Source organism: Hibiscus syriacus, unplaced genomic scaffold (genome assembly GCF_006381635.1).
Source record: "Hibiscus syriacus cultivar Baekdansim isolate YM2019G1 unplaced genomic scaffold, ASM638163v2 tig00112503_pilon, whole genome shotgun sequence".
NCBI lineage: Eukaryota > Viridiplantae > Streptophyta > Magnoliopsida > Malvales > Malvaceae > Hibiscus > Hibiscus syriacus.
This window is the reverse complement of record NW_024063349.1, coordinates 381,316-401,780: the sequence shown is the minus strand read 5'-3', so window position 1 is coordinate 401,780 and position 20,465 is coordinate 381,316. Positions and strand designations below refer to the sequence as shown.

Here is a 20,465-nt window from a genome sequence, read left to right as displayed (position 1 = left end):
ACCAAGACAACTGCTCACACCTCTGGAAGGGTATGAAAAAAATCTGGCCAATTTTCAGAAAGAATATAAACTGGACGCGGGGAGATGGAAGGCTAGTAAACTTCTGGGAGGATGAATGGATTGCGGAAACGGGTCCCCTGAAAGAATTTTGTTTGCATCCCGGAGCTATAGAAGGAAGAACACTCGAGGTAAGGGATTACATCGATGATGAAGGCAGCTGGAAGGCAAGGGAACTAATAAGTTTACTCCCTGCAGACACTGCACAAAGAATCGAGCCATTCCCCCGCCTTTAAACAACCTGGGAATGGATAAACCTGCATGGAAGAAAATCTGCCTACAAAGTTATGGAAGGAGTAAACGATGAGATCCACGAGAAATCTTGCAGGTTATTGCAAAAAGCCAAACCCTCCCCAGAATAAAATGCTTCCTTTGGCTGGTAACCATTAAAAAGCTCCTTACTAATGAAGAACGTGCTCGGAGACACCTGACAACAGACACTAGCAGCCGGAGTTGTGGAGCGGAACTGGAGGACATAAGCCATGTTTTAAGAACTTGCCCTACTGCCTTTATGTTATGGAGACAGCTGATCAGACCAAGCAAGTTAGAGGAGTTTCTAACGTGTAACATCAGAGAATGGATTAGGAAGAATCTGGTGGAAGACTCATTCCCAGCTACCAATAAGAATGAATGGGGAATTCTCTTTGGGACACTAATTTGGACGATCTGGGATAGAAGAAATAAAGGAGTGTTCGAACTTCGAACCAAACCTAATAGAGAGGGAAACAATATTGGAGAAAGGTTTCAGACTAACGCAACAAATTAGCAAAGCATTCCAAAAACAAAACTTTCATGAAGCCAGATGGTGCAGCCAAGAACAAGAAGGAAACAACCACCAAACTACCGAGTGGACTAGGATTAATACGGATGGAGCCCGAAACAGTAGCACGGGAGAAACTACTAGTGGCGGAGTAATTAGAGACTCTACAGGAGGTTGGAGAGAAGGATTTGCAAAAAGGATTGGCTTTTGCTCGATTTTAGAGGCAAAACTATGGGGCATTTACGAGGGTCTTAAAAGTGCTAGGAGAAGTGGAGCTAAAAAATACTACTCGAGACGGACAGCAGAGATGCAGTGGAGGTCATCAAAACAGGACGAGAGGAAATGAGGCATCTTACGATTCTGCGACACATTGATGATATGCTAAAGGCTGAGTGGACAGTCAGAATTGAATACACCCCAGGGAGAAGAACAAGGAAGTTGACAAGCTAGCTAAGTATGCATGGAAGCTCCCCACTGGTTTACACGTATTTGAGCAGATGCCTCAAGAGGCTGATTGTATGAGACAGGTGGAAACACTAGGTTAATTTGTACCTAGGGTACCCACTCTCTCCAACGAAAAAAATAAATCAAATCATCATAAATTCAAGCTTAAAATACAATTCCAAAATAATAGTCATTTTTTCTTATCTCAATTGCTCATACCGATTTCTTTATCTTTTTATCATTATTCACAATTCCTTAATCATATAAACGATTACCATAATTAATTATTATCTTTAGCCCGAATAATCATTCGAAAGAAATTAACTAGAACAAAAAGTATTTTAATAATTTGTAGAAGTCATATATTTTATTGATTAAGGTTAATTAATGTTGGTAAATGGTTCTCTTCTCAACACAAGTATGTTAGTTTGATATAACTATCAATTTTCTGTTACAGAATGTATAGGATCTATAAATGTAGATCAAGAGTTGAGTTCATTGGTAAGATTGTATATTGATATGTTATCAAATAATACTTCTCATCTGGACTTCTTCTTTCAGTAGTAATAAGTCTTCCTCATATATCAGTCTAATATATCTTCTTAATCTCTATAAGTTCCCTCATAGTTTGTTACAGATAGTGAAGGTAATAAAGAAGTTAATGATAAATATTTATGGTATAAACAAAAAGATAATTCTCTAACATGTTCGGAGAATGTAAGATTACCATGAGAATAGAATCCACATTCTCCTGTTTGGTTGGTCGGTAATCTCATTCCCAGTAATGTTTTATTACCAACAATGGATTTTTTTTGGTATATTACCGGAAATGTCATTACCCCTTCCTTTAGGTATTGTTTGATTACCGACGTTTTGGAGTAAAATGCCTTTAAATTTTTTTTCTCAAAAATATCCTTCTTCTATCATTGAAAAATAAAAATTCTACGAAGGTTAAATTAAAAATTTGTCTTTAAAATATTTTAGATTTACAAAAAAAATCTATAATTAAAATTTTATATAAAGTTCAGGAGTTAAAATAAAATTTTACCATTTCATTAAATCTTTTTATATTTTTAATTTTGTCAAAAAAATTATATAAATTTTATGAAATTAAATTTGTAAAGAAAATATATAAATATCTTATAGTAATATTATAGTAGAATTCAACTTGTTAAAAAAATAAATATATAATAAGGACTATTTGACCAAATATACATTTCAATAATCTTTTATTCATTTAATCAAACACGGTAATATTGCATTCCTGCTAAACTAACCAAACACAAATTATAATATTCCCAGTAATCCTATTCTCTGATAATCTTTTATTTCATAATCTTACATTTCGTGAACCAAACTCAAAGTGAGTCAGAAATTGTCAAATTCTTTCTTGGTTTTTTGTTGCTAACTTTTATGTTTGTAATAATGCCTCCTTTTGTGCTTCTTTATTTTTAAAGAAAAATACCATTTTTCTCTGCTGATTTTATACTAGGAAAATAAAATGTGACTTCACAAATGTCGAAGCTTGTTTAAATCTCTCTCTCTCACTTCCTTTCCCCTTTAAATGAAGAACAATCAAGTTTCCATCCCTTCTTTCTCAAAGTTATAGCTGCTCAAGTATTTTGGACTTAACTTGGAACACTGTTTTTAGCTCTGCGTCTTAAGCTTTCTTTTCAGTAACTTGCTCTTGATTTAAACAGTTTTTATCGGTCTTCGCTTAGACAGCTGAAGATTGAACAATGCATACCCAATTTTTACCTATATATATACACTTAAGTGAGGCATTTTCTTGAAACCCTGTTTTTCTTCATTTGACTCACTATATTCCAGTTTTGCTTTGTTTAGTTAAGTCGGCTTTCCATGCTTTACTTTCTCAGTTGACAAGCATATTTGAAGATGAAAATACTAGATTTTTCATGGAGTTAAACGAGCTCTGGTCACAAATTTGTTGTACCAAAATGAAAATATAGGGAAAATATTTTCTCTTTTTTTTGGGGGGGGGGGCGGGGCGGGTTCACTGGTTATAATAATATGGTTTTGCATCATCTTTTTCACTAAAAAGGTTAGCAAAAAAGAAAGCTAAAAATGAAAAAAAAGGTTGGAACGAGCTCCCATGGAGTTTCTTTGAAGGCATTGTAATTGTATTGTTTGTTTGTTAGGCCTTGTTGTATACTGATTAGAGACTGAAAGCTGCTTTCATGAACCATTTGTTCTTTTCTCTATATTTATGTGTTCTAATTCACCCTTCCATTGTTGTTTCTCAGCCTGCGGTTTCTTTGAATTATTTGCAGGTGGTGTGGGTTAGATGACCATTTGTGGGGTTTGAACTTCAAATCAGAGTACATATATTTTGCCCTTTCATCACTTTGATTCAACTCTGCGGGAACACCGAATCATGCAGACGCCTAAAGCAAGGTAAGATCTTCGTGTTGAAAGTCAAGCAATGCACCAAATTAAAAGTTCAAAGTTTGGGAATCAACCTTGAAAAATGATTTTTAAAGTTTGGTAGATGTTTGTTGAAATATTGTAATGGGATAATCATAATTAGTCACTAGACTTTAGGGTATTTACATGATTAAGTCATTAAGTTTCAACTATAAATACCCTAGCTCATTTAGCTTCAAATCCATCCCAAAAATCATTTCTTTCTCCCAAAACTAGAGATCTTTCTTGTGAGTAGTTAGTGTTTTGTAAACACCTGTAAATTTTCTCTCTTAGTAAAAGATCTGCAGCAGTCCGGAGACGTAAGCAAATTGGCTGAACTCTGTTATCAATCTCAGGGTATTATGTTTCGCTTTTATTTCGCATTCTCACTAATCTGGTTATAGGGAAATTACTCGTACTCAGTTTATTTCCCAACAACTGGTAATCAGAGCTTTTGGTTATGAATTTTGTCAATTTTTGTGAGGTTACTATTCATCACTATTCACGTGAATAGTAAATTTCGTGAATAGTAAAAATTTTGTCGGCGATACGAGTTTGTCGACGGAGGTGTTCTAATACACGGTGGTTCGCAAGAATTTTCGGAAACGATCCAAACGAATCCAGATTCGAGTGGGAGCGATGGCTGCAGACGAAGGGAAGGTGAAAATTAAAAAGTTCGATGGTGCGGACTTTGGTTTTTGGAAGAAGCAGATTGAAGATTTTTTGTACCAGAAAAATCTCTATCAACCTTTCTCAGGAAAGAAACCAGAGGGCATGAAGAATGAAGATTGGGCTCTTCTTGACAGACAAGCCCTCGGAGTTATCCGACTGACGTTGTCCCGAAATGTTGCTTTCAACATAGCAAAGGAAAAGACCACGACGGGTCTTATGGCGGCTCTCTCCAGTATGTATGAGAAGCCATCGGCCTCAAACAAAGTTCATTTGATGAGGCGATTATTCAATTTGCGGATGGCGGAAGAGGCATCAGTGGGTCAACACCTAAATGAGCTCAACACAATCACAATCCAGTTGAGTTCCGTGGAAATTGAATTTGATGATGAAGTTCGAGCTTTAATTCTCTTATCATCTCTACCAGACAGTTGGAATGCTACTGTTACAACAGTCAGCAGCTCGTCGGGAAACAATAAATTAAAATTCGACGATGTTCAGGATCTGGTATTGAGTGAAGAAATTCGAAGAAGAGAATCGGGTGAAGCATCAACCTCCTCAGCCTTGCACACGGAGTCTAGAGGGAGAACTTCAGAAAGAAATTCAAACCGAGGCATATCGAAATCCAGAACGGGAAAATCAAGAACGGGAAAGAAATATTTTACATGTTATAACTGCGGAAAGAATGGTCATTTTAAAAGAGATTGTCGACCACCGAAGAAAAATACCGGCGTACAGGATTCTGCCAACGTGATAGAGGAGACAGGTGATGTCATAATTCTAAGCGTCAACAGTCCGATTGAATAATGGATCTTGGATTCAGGGACATCTTTCCACTCCACCCCATGTCGAGAAATCATGGAGAACTATGTCAGTGGTGATTTTAGAAAGGTTTATCTAGCCGATGATGAAACCTTGAAGATCGTAGGAAAATGAGACATCCGATTAAAGTTGCCAAACCAGACCACCTAGACGCTGAAAGGAGTGAGACATATTCCTGGCCTCAAAAGAAATTTGATTTCTGTAGGACAGCTTGATGGTGAAGGATTTAACACAACCTTTTCAGGCTGTGAATGGAAGATTACCAAAGGAGTACTCGTCATTGCTCGTGGTAAGAAAACTGGTACTCTCTATATAACCTCAAATTTAGAGGATATCATTGCAGTAGCATATGCTGATGGAAAATCAAACCTATGGCACCAAAGGCTTTGCCATATGAGCGAGAAAGGGATGAAGACACTTTTGTCAAAGGGGAAGTTACCGAATCTAAAGAATGTAGATGTCGGACTATTCGAGGATTACATCTTTGGCAAATAAAAGAAAGTCAGCTTTGCAAAGATTGGTATGACACCCAAGGCTGAAAAGTTAGAGTTGGTTCATACTGATGTATGGGGACCATCTCCAGTTCCATCTCTTGCAGTCTCATTATATTATGTCACCTTCATCGATGATTCTACAAGGAAGGTGTAGGTTTATTTTCTGAAGAAGAAATCAGAAGTCTTTGATACCTTCAGAAAATGGAAGGCCATGGTGGAAAATGAGACTGGTCTGAAAGTCAAGCGGTTGATGTCTGACAATGGAGGAGAGTACAGAAATCGTAGATTCAAAGATTTATGCGCAAATAATGAGATCAAGATGGAGACAACAGTTCCCATGACACCGCAGCAGAATGGCGTAGTAGAGCGCATGAACAGAGCTCTGAATGAACGTGCCAGAAGCATGAGGATACATGCCGGATTGCCCAAATTTCTATGGGCTGAAGCTATCAACACTGCAGCTTACTTGATCAACCATGGGCCCTTGGTTCCTTTGGATGGCAGAATACCAGAGGAAGTTTGGAGCAAGAAAGAAATAAACCTTTCACACTTAAGAGTGTTTGGTTGTATTTCTTATGTACACATAAACTCTGCTGAAAGAAGTAAACTTGATGCCAAGTCCAACAAATGTGCCTTTGTTGGTTATGGTGGTGATGAGTTCGGTTACCGGTTTTGGGACTACGAAAATCGGAAGATCATCAGAAGTAGATATGTCATTTTCAATGAGAATGTGATGTACAAAGACAGATTAACCATAGAATCAAGTAGCTCAAACATCGAAGCTGAAACAAAGGAATTTGCTGAGTTCAAGGAGATTTTTGGAAATGATGTTCATATCAGTCCTGAAGCAGTTCAAGAAGAACCAGGCACACCGGAAATAAGACGCTCCTCCAGAATTCCTAAACCAACCCAACGATATTCTCCTTCTTTGCACTACTTGTTGCTGACTGATAATGGTGAACCAGAGTGCTATGATGAAGCAATGCAAGTGGAGGATTCAATCAAGTGGGAGTCTTCCATGAAATATGAGATGGACTCGCTTATGTCAAATCAGACGTGGGAATTAGCTGAATTACCACCAGACAAGAAAGCGCTCCACAACAAGTGGATTTACAGGATCAAAGAAGAGCATGATAGGAGCAAACACTACAACGCAAGATTGGTTGTCAAAGGTTTTCAGCAAAAAGAATGTATTAACTACAATGAAATTTTCTCTCCAGTCGTAAAACTTTCCACAATCAGACTGGTGTTGAAAATTGTAGCTGCAGAGAATTTACATCTTGAGCAGTTAGATTTAAAGACAGTTTTCCTTCATGGTGATTTAGAGGAAGAAATCTATATGAGGTAGCCAGAAGGTTTCATAGAGGCAGGCAAGAAAAACCTGGTATGCAGGTTGAAGAAGAGCTTGTATGGTTTAAAACAAGCTCCTAGACAATGGTAAATGAAGTTCGATAGTTTTATGAGTAGCAGTGGTTTTACCAGATGCCAAGCAGATCATTGTTGCTACATCAAGAGCTTCGACAACAGCTTCATTATTTTATTATTGTACGCTGATGACATGCTCGTTGCAGGCTCAGACATGCAAGATATTATACGCTTGAAGCAAAAATTTTCGAAGCAGTTTGCTATGAAGGATATGGGTGCTGCAAAGCAGATTCTTGGGATGAGGATCAAGAGAGACTCAAAGTCGGGGACTTTGATGTTATCACAGGCTGAGTACATCAACAAAGTACTCTCCAGGTTCAAAATGCAAGATTCTAAACCAGTAAGTACACCTTTAGGTGTTCATTTTAGACTCTCCAAAGAACAGTCACCAAAGACGGAGGAAGAACGTGCACACATGGTAAAGGTGTCGTATGCCTCAACAATTGGAAGTCTGATGTATGTTATGGTATGTACCAGACCAGATATTGCTCATGCAGTGGGAGCTGTTAGCAGGTACATGAATAATCCAGGCAAGGTACATTGGGAAGCAGTCAAATGGATCCTCAGATATCTGCGGGGTACCACAAACAAAGCACTTTGTTTCAAAAGTGGAGATACGATACTGACAGGCTATGTAGATGTTGACTTAGCCGGAAATGTTGACATCAGAAGGAGCACTACAGGGTATGTCTATACTCTAGGAGGTACTGCAGTGAGTTGGGTTTCTCAAGTACAGAAGATAGTTGCTCTCTCCACAACTGAAGCAAAATATGTCGTTGTTACAGAAGCCAGCAAGGAGATGGTTTGGCTCCAAAGTTTCTTGGAAGAGTTAGGCAAGAAACAATAAAACAATGTCTTGTATTGCGACAGTCAAAGTGCTATCCATCTAGCAAAGAATTCGTCTTTTCATTCCAGAACGAAGCACATACAATTACGGTATCATTTTATCCGGTCTCTTCTGGAAGATGGGATTTTGAAACTTGAAAAGATTAGTGGAGCTCAAAATCCGACAGACATGTTGACAAAGACGGTGACCACGGACAAACTGAAGTTGTGTTCAACTTCAGTTGGCATGCTGGAGTAACAAAACCAGAAATGTTACTGCATTGATCGAGGTGTGAAGACAGATTAAAATCAGTCTTCAAGTGGGAGATTGTTGAAAGTCAAGCAATGCACCAAATTAAAAGTTTAAAGTTTGGCAACCAACCTTGAAAAATAGTTTTCAAAGTTTGGTAAATGTTTGTTGAAAGATTGTAATGGGATAATCATAATTAGTCACTAGACTTTAGGGTATTTACATGATTAAGTCCTTAGGTTTCAACTATAAATACCCTAGCTCATTTAGCTTCAAATCCATCCCAAAAATCATTTCTTTCTCCTAATACTAGAGAGCTTTCTTGTGAGTAGTGAGTGTTTTGTAAACACCTGTAAATTTTCTCTCTTAGTTAAAGATCTGTAACAGTCCGGAGACGTAAGCAAATTGGTTGAACTCCGTTATCAATCTCGGGTATTATTTTTCGTTTTTATTTCACATTCTCACTAATCTGGTTATAGAAAAATTACTCATACTGAGTTTATTTCCCAACACTTCGTTCACCAATGTGTTATAGCATTCTAATGATTTGTTTTGCCCCCCTTAAAGTAGGCTGTTTATTGTACATGATGTCCTTGAATCCTTCATCAGTCTTAAATTTTCCTTGAAAAGAAAAAGAAGAAAGTACTTTTCTTGATGAATTGATATTGGCTGTAAAATCTTGGAGTTGTTGGTAATCTATCAAGGTTGTCCCACCGGATGTGCAATATATGATTTAACCTGTCGACGAGTTCCGATAGTAGTTACTTCGTCTCGGAAGAACCGAATTTATGATGCAATTGTTTTCTTTAGTCATGTGTTGCATCTTTTAGAGTCATCATCTATAAGGTTTATTGATGTTCTTGTTGTTTTGGACAGTAGAACAAGCTCTGCAGAAGCGCCTCAGAGAAAATCTCCTGCAACACCTCGGACTGCTCGTCAACTGAAGATACCAAGATCTGATACGGACACAGTGTCTTCACCAAATACTAAAAGTAGGACACCCAAAGATAGAAGTCCAAATGTTGCTGAGCGCAGAGTATTGAGAAGCCCAGTACCTGAGGTATTTCTTGTCACTTCGAAAGTAGATTGTTTCTATGTAAGTCTAGGATGATGCAACGGAAATGATGATATTTCGATTCATTGTAAATTGCGATATTGCAGGACTTTTTTCTGTTAACTTATAGTTATTACCATTTACATAATGTCTGCACTTGGCTTGTGAGTTTTAGAAGAAGCAACCAAACAGAGTGACTGAACTGGAGTCGCAACTCACTCAACTTCAAGAGGATTTAAAAAAGACGAAAGACCAGACTGCTTCCGAGTCATGGAAGAGGCGAGCCATGCAAGAGGCTGATGAGGCCAAGAAGCAGCAGTCAGCAATGTCAGCCAAGCTCCAAGAAACCGAACAGCAATTGCAGGAAATTTCTGCCTCTGAGGATGACCGTGTGCAAGAACTCCGTAAAATTTCTCAAGAACGAGATCGAGCATGGCAATCTGAACTTGAGGCAGTCCAGAAACAACACTCAATGGATTCTGCTGCCTTGGCTTCTGCCATGAATGAAATTCAAAAGCTTAAAGCTCTGCTGGAAAAGACATGTGAATCTGAGGCTGTTCAAATTAAGCACACTGAATCCGCACATGCTGAGATTCAGAACATGAGGATCGAACTAACCAAAACTCTCTCCTTGGTTGAAAAACTTAAGTCTGAGCTCGCTGATTGCAGAGAATCTGAGTCCAATGCTCTTGAAGTTGTTCGAAAAACTCAAACACAACTCGAAGCAGCAAATAAAACGGTCGCAATACTGCGCTCTGAAGGGACTAAAGAAACTGAAGCTCACAACACATTAACGCTGGAATTAGAGCAATCAAAAGCTAGAGTTAAGTCACTGGAGGGACTTGTGAGCAAGCTCCAGGCTGAATTGATTGGTAATAGCAGCAAAACTTTTGAGGATTCCGAAGACGATAAACAACAGCAGAATGTAGAAAATGAGGACAAACCAAAGCTTAACATGGAGCTTAATCTTGCAAAACTTGAAGTGAGTCAATTGAGATCAGCACTAGATGCAGCTGAGGTTAGGTACCATGAAGAATATATTCGGAGCACACTGCAAATTAGAGGTGCATATGAACAAGTGGAGCCCATAAAAGCGCAATCATGCCAGAAGGAAGCAGAACTGGAGGAAGAATTAAAGAAAATGAAAGCTGATGTTGATGAACTGAGAGGTAACTTAATGGATAAGGAGACTGAAAAGCAGAGTATTTCTGAAGAAAACAAGGGGCTGAATTTGAAGATTGAGAAAAACCAGTCTGGCCAAAGAGAATCCGAGCTTGCAATAGAGCTGAAGAAATTAGAGGCAGATTTGACAGAACTAAAAGCAAATTTGATAGCCAAGGAAACAGAATTGCAGGTCATAACTAAGCAAAATGAGATGCTCAAAATGGAAATTAAGAAAATGAAAACGGATAGCAATAAAGTTGAAGAGTCTGTTGCGTTGTTAGAAGCAGCACGGACTGCAGAGCGAGAGGCGCTGATGAAACTTGGCTATTTAACTGAGGAAGCAGATAAGAGTAGCCGAAGAGCAGCACGGGCGACCGAGCAGCTCGATGCAGCAGAAGAAGCAAATACCGAGATGGAAGCCGAGTTGCGGAGACTGAAGGTGCAGTTAGATCAATGGAGAAAGGCAGCTGAGGCAGCTACTGCCATGCTTTCGACTGGGAACAGCGGGAAACATTCGGACAGGACAAAATCTCTCGACAGAAACTATAACCCCAGAACTGGTTTGCCGAACTTGGAAGAAATGGATGACGACGATTCATCCAAGAAAAAGAATGGAAACATGCTGAAAAAGATTGGCGTGTTATGGAAGAAAGGCCAGAAATAATAGTAAATGCACGACAGGTTTCTATGTTGCATCTATTTCTGGTCTAAAACATAGAATGGTTTAGGATGTTTTTCAGTTTATTGAAAAGTTTACCTTAATTTTGGTCTTAACATGTCTGGGAGGGAGTGATTCTGATCATGGTTTCAATGCCCTAGAAACCTGTTAAAAGGCTGATTCCTGTAAGAAGACTATTATTTCTGAGAAAAGCTGCCCATTTTGTTAAATTCTGCTTCACCCAACATATCTGGTAGATTCGGATCTGAAACTTGCCCTGGAGTACCTATGGCTATCAATCTTATTATAAGAAACAATATGATTGTCTTGATTCAAACACCAACTCGGATACTATACTAGATCTTATTGTAAAACATGGGAAATGGTCGAGACAAATAAAAAACAAAATATCGGTTCTTGTAACAAATAAGGATTTAGGTGTTTGGAAATGAAGAGAATTCAAGCAGCAAGTTTAGCAGATTCATGCTCCACAGCGATCTTCAAGAAGCTGCCTTCTTCCAACACCATTTGAACTGGCAAGAACCCCATCCCATTCGCCATAGCAAGCATCATTCGCTTTGTCTCCGACTTGAACTCCTCCAAATCCACCGTCCCGTTCGAGTCATGATCGAACTGCACAAACAGGGACTTGTAAACATGAGCCAGCTCATTCGGGTCCATCTTAACGTCGATGCCGAAATGAGTCTCAAACACCCTCAAGCTCTGCAATTCGTTCAACAGCTCCGCATAAGACAGTAGCCCATCATGGTCGGCATCCAGGTGAGCGAACCGGTTCAGTATTGTGACATTGAAGGCTTCTTCATCTTCGACGAAGCTAACAATGGTGGCACTGTCCAACACTTCCACACTCATACTTTCAGCTGGGTTCCAAAAGTGAGAATACAAAGAAAATGGTTTAGGAGTTTATTGATTGGAAAGGTTGGATGTGAAGCACTATTTATAGTTGAGATCCATCGCCCATCCACTTCTTGTTTCAAGGAACCTTAGTCCAAATATGACGGCAAGTACTGTGTAGCCAGTTGAATTGTATTGCCACGGTTTCATTTTTGTTTGGGTTTTAAATTGAGCTTGTGTATGAAAGCATGGGTTTTGTTTTGAACAAAGATTTGGTATTGCCTTTCCGTTTCAACCGTCCAGTGGGCTGAAAACGTGTAGAAAGAATCAATAGGGAGAGAAGGAGAATATTCTTTAAAAAGAACCCAAATTTAGGTAATTTCAATTTTAATCTCGAATATTTTTTAATAGTCTGCGGTGATTATAATATAATATCTATTGAATTTTTTAATATATTGACAATTCGAATACATCTTGCAGACGTTGTTGCTCGAACTTAAAATCTAAAAGAATCAATATTTTTATCACTAAGATCATTAATGTGTTATTTATTAAAAATTATTAAAAATTAATTTGAACATAAAATTTCATTACTCAGCTATAAAGAATCAATTGGCTGTGCATTGTAATATTTAAGAATTCTAATAGAGTAGAGAAAAACAAAATGGTCAAATATTCAAAGAAAGCGAACCTTTGTTTAACCCAAAAGTCAAAGGATCTAATACTTGGGGTCTAAACTTCGATTATAGCAAATATAGTTAAAGCAATTGGTTAATCAAAAACAATGAGACCCATAGATCAGATTCCTACCGAATAATGCCCAAACACGATTATGATATAATTATTGGTAAATTAGAACATAAAGTATTTCCATAATTTGTAGAAATCATAAATTTTATCGATTTCTTTTTCCAATCAAATTAAGTACATGTTTCATTGCAGTAATCTATTTTTTTATTAGTCGCGGCTTCTTCATATCCTATAGGTTTCATCACAGCAACATTTTTTAATATGACCTTCTTGGTATGGTCCTTTATTGCTAAACTCTGGCTACGTTATTTTACATATAATATTAGGCTGAAACTAACTGGTGTGTCATATACTTGTAATTGATAGTGTCTATGTGGTCAACATGGCATGTTTGGAAGCATGCACTGGATGAGAGTAACCCTTTCATTATGATTCTGGAGATATTGTTTTTGCTTCCCTAGTTTGTCACTTTGTCAAGTTCCAGTTGCATCTGTATATGTGGAGATATTGTTTTAATATATGCATGCACACCACGTAAAAACACAATTCAAAAGAAAAAGTTTTTCTCCCAAAATAAAAATATATGATTTTTTTCTTCTCATGCATGTCAACCCTGTTTTCATTATCCAACAACCTAAGAAGTGTTTTAGTATGTCTATTGGGATGTGGCCAAAAAATTGAAGTAATGAAATTTCATTTATGATGTCAACCCCTGCTCCATGCAGTAAGACATAAAATTATAAGGTCTTGTAGTAGTTAAGGCCAGTGAGGGTTCCAATGATGGCGACATCAAGGAAAAAGTGTGGTTTCATGAAGGAAATCTCGTTTTGGGAACTGGGTTGTGTCCAGGAACGGTGAAAGTAAGCATAAGCGATTGGGAGAATGATGATGGGCCAAACACCAATCTCAAGCCAAATCGAGAACCAGACTCGTTTCCCATCATGGATGAACTAGAGGCGCATCATAACTCGCACATTTGACCACAGAAGGGATCACGTAGTTTATTATTAGCAGAGCTTTTCTCATAGTGATAGTGCTTGACTCAGGTTCCTTGCCGAATTGATCTTTTATGGTTGTGCGGTTGATCCGATCGAGTATTCGTCAAAGAAGTGCGACAGCTTTCAAAGTCTAGAACAACACACGACCGCTATCACCCCATCGTAAAAAAGCAAGATTGATAGCTTTACGAGGAAGCAGAATACTCCTAATCTCCTATTGCTATGACCAAATCAAATACAACGAGTGCTTGGTCAATCCCAAGAAGTCGAACAACTCAAGAAGTTCGATCCGGTCGCGTTCGTAGGAGGCAGGCGCCACCATGGGAAACACACCACCATAGTCGAGTAAGCTGGTTAATAAATATGACCTTGCATCATTCTTTGGAGCAAGGCAGTTATCTCCCCCTTCACCTACAAAAAGGAAAGATTGAGAGCCATTAACAGAAATAAGAACAAGGAGAGTACCAGAAAGAGAGAGCTCGTGCGACACCAGTAGAATGACCTTCGACTTCATGAAACTGAACGAACTCGGCTTCACATCAGCGATATGTGGAGTTCGTTTCTCAATAAAAATGTTCCAATCACACGAATCGAAGGCGGCTCTCATGAAGAATGCAATAATGAAACATAAAGCATTAAGAGAAGAGCCAAAAGCCAGCGATTCTGTAAGTGGTGGTGGTCCCAGCCAACGACGACGTGCTTTTCCATCATTATCTTCTCTTCGGTCTAGGAGATCGGCTCTATAAGCAACGGCGGATGTACCTGGGATTCAAGGTGGTCACCTGCCTACCTTGAAATCTAAATTCTTTTATATTAGATGTTTATTTTATTGATGATATCTACTTTAAAATTTTATTTGTATCTATTTCATACGAAAAAAATTATTAATATATACGTGTACACCCTAAAAAAAATATTAATTTGTGCTTCATATAAATGGCGTTTGGCGGAAAAACTACAGTGTTGAGACGGAAATTAAAAATGTAAGTTTGTTGTTGAGCTTGGAGAGTGAAGTCAAGCCAAAAGAATAACATGAGAGAGATGGAACTGTTGAAAATAAACACTTTTTGTGGTTTTTTTTCCTTGGATGGTGAAACTAAACTATGTCATAATGTTGTTAAAAGGTTAACAATGGGATGACTAAAAAAATTATTGTGTAAAGTTTAATTATTAAATTGAAATTTTTTAAAATACAATAATCAAAATAAGGCGGAGAGGAAAGGCCAGCTATCGATTATGTAATTTACCCTAAAATTAATGGCAGAGTGACAAAAAAGTTAAGTTATTAATGCCGAAATGAGTCTCAAACACCCTCAAGCTCTGCAATTCCTTCAACAGCTCCGCGTAAGACAGTAGCCCGTCATGGTCGGCGTCCAAGTGAGCGAACCGGTTCAGTATTGTGACATTGAAGACTTCTTCATCTTCGACGAAGCTAACAATGGTGGCATTGTCCAACACTTCCACACTCATCCTTTCAGCTCTTTAGTTGGCTTCTCAAGATCAAAAGTGTCTCTGAAAATTTCAGGTGATACAAGAGAGAATACAAAGAAAATGGTTGAGGAGTTTATTGATTAGAAAAGTAGGATGTTAAGCATTATTTATAGTTGAGATCCATCAGCCATCCACCTTTTGTTTCTAGGAACCTTAGTCCAAATATGAGGGCAAGTACTGTGTAGCCAGTTGAATTGTATTGCCACGGTTTCATTTTATATAGGAAATTGGATTTGTAGTTTGGGTTTTAAATTGTGCTTGTGTATGAAAGCATGGGTTCTGTTTGTATGCAACTACGAAGATTAGGTGTTGCCTTTCGGTTTGAACTGTCCAGTGGGCTGAAAACGTGTAGAAATTAAGAATGAATAGGGAAAAGGGGGGAATATTCTTCAAAAAAATCTGGCAAATTTTCAGAAAGAATATAAACTGGACGCTGGGAGATGGAAGGCTAGTAAACTTCTGGGAGGATGAATGGATTGCGGAAACGGGTCCCCTGAAAGCATTTTGTTTGCATCCCGGAGCTATAGAAGGAAGAACGCTCAAGGTAAAGGATTACATCGATGATGAAGGCAGCTGGAAGGCAAGGGAACTAAGAAGTCTACTCCCTGCAGACACTGTACAAAGAATCGAAGCCATTCCCCCGCCTTTAAACAACATGGGAATGGATAAACCTGCTTGGAAGAACACGACTAAGAAAACCTTCACTGTTAAATCTGCCTACAAAGTTATGGAAGGAGTAAACGATGAGATCCACGAGGAAGTCTGGCAGGTTATTGCAAAAAGCCAAACCCCCCCCCCCCCACAGAATAAAATGCTTCCTTTGGCTGGTAAGCATTAAAAAGCTCCTTACTAATGAAGAACGTGCTCGGAGACACCTGACAACAGACACTAGAAACCGGAGTTGTGGAGAGGAACTGGAGGACGTAAGCAATGTTTTAAGAACTTGCCCTACTGCCTTTATCTTATGGAGACAGCTGATCAGACCAAGCAAGTTAGAGGAGTTTCTAACGTGTAACATCTGAGAATGGATTAGGAAGAATCTGGTAGAAGACTCATTCCCAGCTACCAATAAGAATGAATGGGGAATTCTCTTTGGGAGACTAATTTGGACGATCTGGGATAGAAGAAATAAAGGAGTGTTCGAACTTCGAACCAAACCTAATAGAGAGGGAAACAATACCGGAGAAAGGTGTCAGACTAACGCAACAAATTAGCAAAGCATTCCAAAAACAAAACTTTCATGAAGCCAGATGGTGCAGCCAATAACAAGAAGGAAGCAACCACCAAATTACCGAGTGGACTAGGATTAATACAGATGGAGCCCGAAACATTAGCACGGGATAAACTATTTGTGGCGGAGTAATTAGAGACTCTACAGGAGGTTGGAGAGAAGGATTTGCAAAAAGGATTGGCTTTTGCTCGATTTTAGAGGCAAAACTATGGGGCATTTACGAGGGTCTTAAAAGTGCTAGGAGAAGTGGAGCTACAAAAAATAATACTCGAGACGGACAACAAAGATGCAGTGAAGGTCATCAAAACAGGAAGAGAGGAAATGAGACATCTTACGATTCGGCTACACGTTGATGATATGCTAAAGGCTGAGTGAACAGTCAGAATTGAATACACCGCCAGGGAGAAGAACAAGGAAGCTGACAAGCTAGCTAAGTATGCATGGAAGCTCCCCACTGGTTTACACGTATTTGAGCAGATGCCTCAAGAGGCTGATTGTATGAGACAGGTGGAAATACCAGGTTAATTTGTACCTAGGGTACCCACTCTCTTCAACGAAAAAAATTAATCAAATCATCAGAAATTCAAGCTTAAAATACAATTCCAAAATAATAGTCATTTTTTCTTATCTCAATTGCTCATAGCCTCATACCGATTTCTTTATCTTTTATCATTATTCACACTTCTTTAATCATATAAACGATTACCATAATTAATTATTATCTTTAGCCCGAATAATCATTCGAAAGAAATTAACTAGAACAAAAAGTATTTTAATAAAATATAGAAATCATATATTTTATTGATTAAGGTTAATTAATGTTGGTAAATGGTTCTCTTCTCAACACAAGTATGTTAGTTTGATATAACTATCAATTTTCTGTTACAGAATGTATAGGATCTATAAATGTAGATCAAGAGTTGAGTTCATTGGTAAGATTGTAAATTGATATGTTATCAAATAATACTTCTCATCTGGACTTCTTCTTTCAGTTGTAATAAGTCTTTCTCATATATCAGTTTAATATATCTTCTTAATCTCTATAATTTCCCTCATAGTTTGTTACAGATAGTGAAGGTAATAAAGAAGTTAATGATAAATATTTGTGGTATAAACAAGAAGATAATTCTCTTGCATCATGGCTTCTTTCATCCATTGATTTTGTCGAATTTAATTCGATGTAAGTCAGCTTTTGAAATCTTGGATAACCTGCAACTCATATTTTTAACCTACTCAACAACTAGGTCTATCTTCATTGCTCCTTAAAGAGTCTTCTAAAAAGGGATCAATCCATGCGTGAGTATCTTGCAGAAATACATGCTATATGTGATTGCCTAGCTACTTGTGGACATCCATTGACCGAGACAATTCATATGCTAGCAATACTTTGTATGAACCAGTAGTAGCAGTCAGAACCTCAAGTTAACAGCCTTATAAACTTGATACTAAGACTCGACAACATGATTTGTTGAGCCAGAGTATAATGTCAGTTAATCTTGCTCAAGGAACGGTTTCAAATATGGGACAAAACCAGGGTCTTAGTTTGATGAATCAAGGACTGATAAGTCCAGTTGAGATTGACTCATGGGGTCGTGCTTTAGTTCTATAAAATAATACAAGTTATTAGACTAGTGTTGCCTATGATATGCATGTAATTAGTGTAAATATACAGGTCGAACAAGTAATATAATTTGACTTAAATCATCACGGTTGGGATTAAAAATGAACGAGTTGTAATCAAAGTAAATTGAAAACAAAAGAATATGGAATGATGGAAATTGGAGTGTATAAAGGAGATTGTAAAATATAATAAGACAAAGATGTAAGTGAAGTTCAAATGTTGATTAAACGGCTTGGATTAGCTAAAGAATCAGTTCTAACCAGTAAAGAATGTCGTGGTAAAGCTATGACAAAGAACTATATATCTATAGGCTTCAATAGATCGATGAAAATATGAGGCAAGGCTTTATATCATCCAAAGTAATCCCAAGCCTCAATGAGTTAGCTTATGGTTGGGCTAAACAAAATCAAGAGTAAAATTGTAAACAACAATCCTACAAACAGTTTAAAGATTGGAAATCAAATTAATTAACGTGATTCAAACACAAACTCTGATACTCTATTAGATCCTATTCTAAAACATGGGAAATGTTGGAAACAAATGAAAAACAAAAACAAAATATCAGTTATTGTAACAGATAAGGATTTAGATGTTTGGAAATGAAGAGAATTCAAGCAGCAAGTTTAGCAGATTCATGCTCCGCAGCAATCTTCAAGAAGCTGCCTTCTTCCAACACCATTTGAACCGGCAAGAACCCCATCCCGTTCGCCATAGCAAGCATCATTCGCTTTGTCTCCGACTTGAACTCCTCCAAATCCACCGTCCCGTTCGAGTCATGATCGAACTGCACAAACATTGACTCGTAAACATGAGCCAGCTCATTCGGGTCCATCTTAACGTCGATGCCGAAATGAGTCTCAAACACCCTCAAGCTCTGCAATTCCTTCAACAGCTCCGCGTAAGACAGTAGCCCGTCATGGTCGGCGTCCAGGTGAGCGAACCGGTTCAGTATTGTGACATTGAACGCTTCTTCATCTTCGACGAAGCTAACGATGGTGGCACTGTCCAACACTTCCACACTCATCCTTTCAGCTCTTTAGTTGGCTTCTCAAGATCAAAAGTGTCTCTGAAAATTTTAGGTAATACAAAGAAAATGGTTTAGGAATTTATTGATTAGAAAAATTGGATGTTAAACATTATTATAGTTGAGATCCGTAGGCCATCAACCTTTTGGCATGGGTTTTGTTTGTACAAAGATTAAGTGTTGCCTTTCGGTTTGAACCGTCCAGTGGGCTGAAAACGTGTAGAACGAATCAATTGGTGAAAGAAAGGGGTATATTCTTCGAAGAAAATTATTAGTAAAATAAAACTTATTAAATAGTCTTGGTAAAATTAAATATTATTTTTTTAAGAATCTGAATTTGAGTAATTATACTTGTAAAGTGTATCCGTTGTCGTTAGTAAAATAAAATATTATTCTTTTACAAATATGAATTTGAGTAATTATATTTGTAAAATATATGTGTTGACAATAAATAAGAAAAATTTATACAAATATTATTTTATAATCATCGTAAATTATTTAAAAAATTAATAAATTATTAAAAAGTTGACTTAAATTTGAAATTTATTATCCAGCTAGGAAGAATCAATGGGCTTTGCGTTGTAATGTTCAAGAAGTGAATAGAATAGAGAAAATCAAAATCGTCAAATATTCAAAGAAAGTGAACCTTTCTTTAATCATCTCTTTTGACTATCTTTTCCACGATAATAAATATTAGATTGTTTTATATAAAACACTATATTTGATCTATTCATAGAATATTCTATGAATTTATAAACAATTAATAAATTAAATTATAATAATTCATTAAAGAATTTCATTGTTTATTTTTAGTAAAAGTAATTATTTGATTTCATAAATTTATTATTGGTGTACAAAAATATTACACATATGCTAATGGGAATAAATTGATCTTAACGGCATTGGTGATTCAATCACCTCTTTTTAATTTGGGTAGATAATTGTGGTCGGTAAGGATATGATTGTTGAGAGATGTTTCTCTACGAGAGAGATGAAGAAATAAGGGAAAACGATAGTGAAGAAGAAGGAAGTGGTTAAAATCTTCTTCTCGGTTGTGGCGTACGAATATTTTTAATAGTCTAAGCTAATGGTGTTATGTATAGAGTCATTATAATTATTTATAAGTAAACAAGCCAAATAGACATTTTTGGGAAATAAAACGAGTACGAGTAATTTCCCTATAACCAGATTAGTGAGAATGCGAAATAAAAGCGGAAAAATAATACCCGAAATTGATAACGGAGTTTAACCAATTTGCTTACGTCTCCAGACTGCTGCAAATCTTTTACTAAGAGAGAAAATTTACAGGTGTTTACAAAACACTCACTACTCACAAGAAATATCTCTAGTAATGGGAGAAAGAAATTATTTTTGGGATGATTTTGAAGCTAAATGAGCTAGGGTATTTAGAGTTGAAGCTTAGGGACTAATCTTGTAAATACCTTAAAG

At 37.4% G+C, this 20,465-nt stretch overlaps 3 protein-coding genes across 4 annotated transcripts; 1 reads left to right on the top strand and 2 right to left on the bottom strand.

Annotated features, from left to right (window-relative positions):
- The first annotated feature begins 3,570 nt into the window (after positions 1 to 3,570).
- LOC120180911 (interactor of constitutive active ROPs 2, chloroplastic-like) lies at positions 3,571 to 11,061 on the top strand. Its single transcript, XM_039186182.1, has 3 exons — positions 3,571 to 3,676; positions 9,047 to 9,230; positions 9,400 to 11,061. Exons 1-3 carry the CDS (start codon positions 3,657 to 3,659, stop codon positions 11,050 to 11,052), a joined length of 1,857 nt encoding a protein of 618 aa, XP_039042113.1. The 5' UTR covers positions 3,571 to 3,656; the 3' UTR covers positions 11,053 to 11,061.
- A 355-nt stretch (positions 11,062 to 11,416) lies between these two features.
- On the bottom strand, positions 11,417 to 15,266 carry LOC120180912. 2 transcript variants are annotated; one of them, XM_039186184.1, is made up of 2 exons: positions 14,961 to 15,266; positions 11,417 to 11,760 (listed from the first exon to the last, which is right to left on the bottom strand). In XM_039186184.1, the coding sequence occupies exons 1-2, from the start codon at positions 15,117 to 15,119 to the stop codon at positions 11,506 to 11,508; spliced, it is 414 nt and encodes a 137-aa protein (XP_039042115.1). In that variant the 5' UTR covers positions 15,120 to 15,266; the 3' UTR covers positions 11,417 to 11,505. The 2 variants fall into 2 exon arrangements, with proteins under 2 accessions (XP_039042115.1, XP_039042114.1); XM_039186183.1 differs by lacking the exon at positions 14,961 to 15,266 and having other exon boundaries at positions 11,417 to 11,958.
- A 3,247-nt stretch (positions 15,267 to 18,513) lies between these two features.
- Positions 18,514 to 19,080, bottom strand: LOC120180913. The gene has a single exon (XM_039186185.1). The coding sequence runs from the start codon at positions 19,014 to 19,016 to the stop codon at positions 18,603 to 18,605; it is 414 nt and encodes a 137-aa protein (XP_039042116.1). The 5' UTR covers positions 19,017 to 19,080; the 3' UTR covers positions 18,514 to 18,602.
- Between the last annotated feature and the right edge of the window lie 1,385 nt (positions 19,081 to 20,465).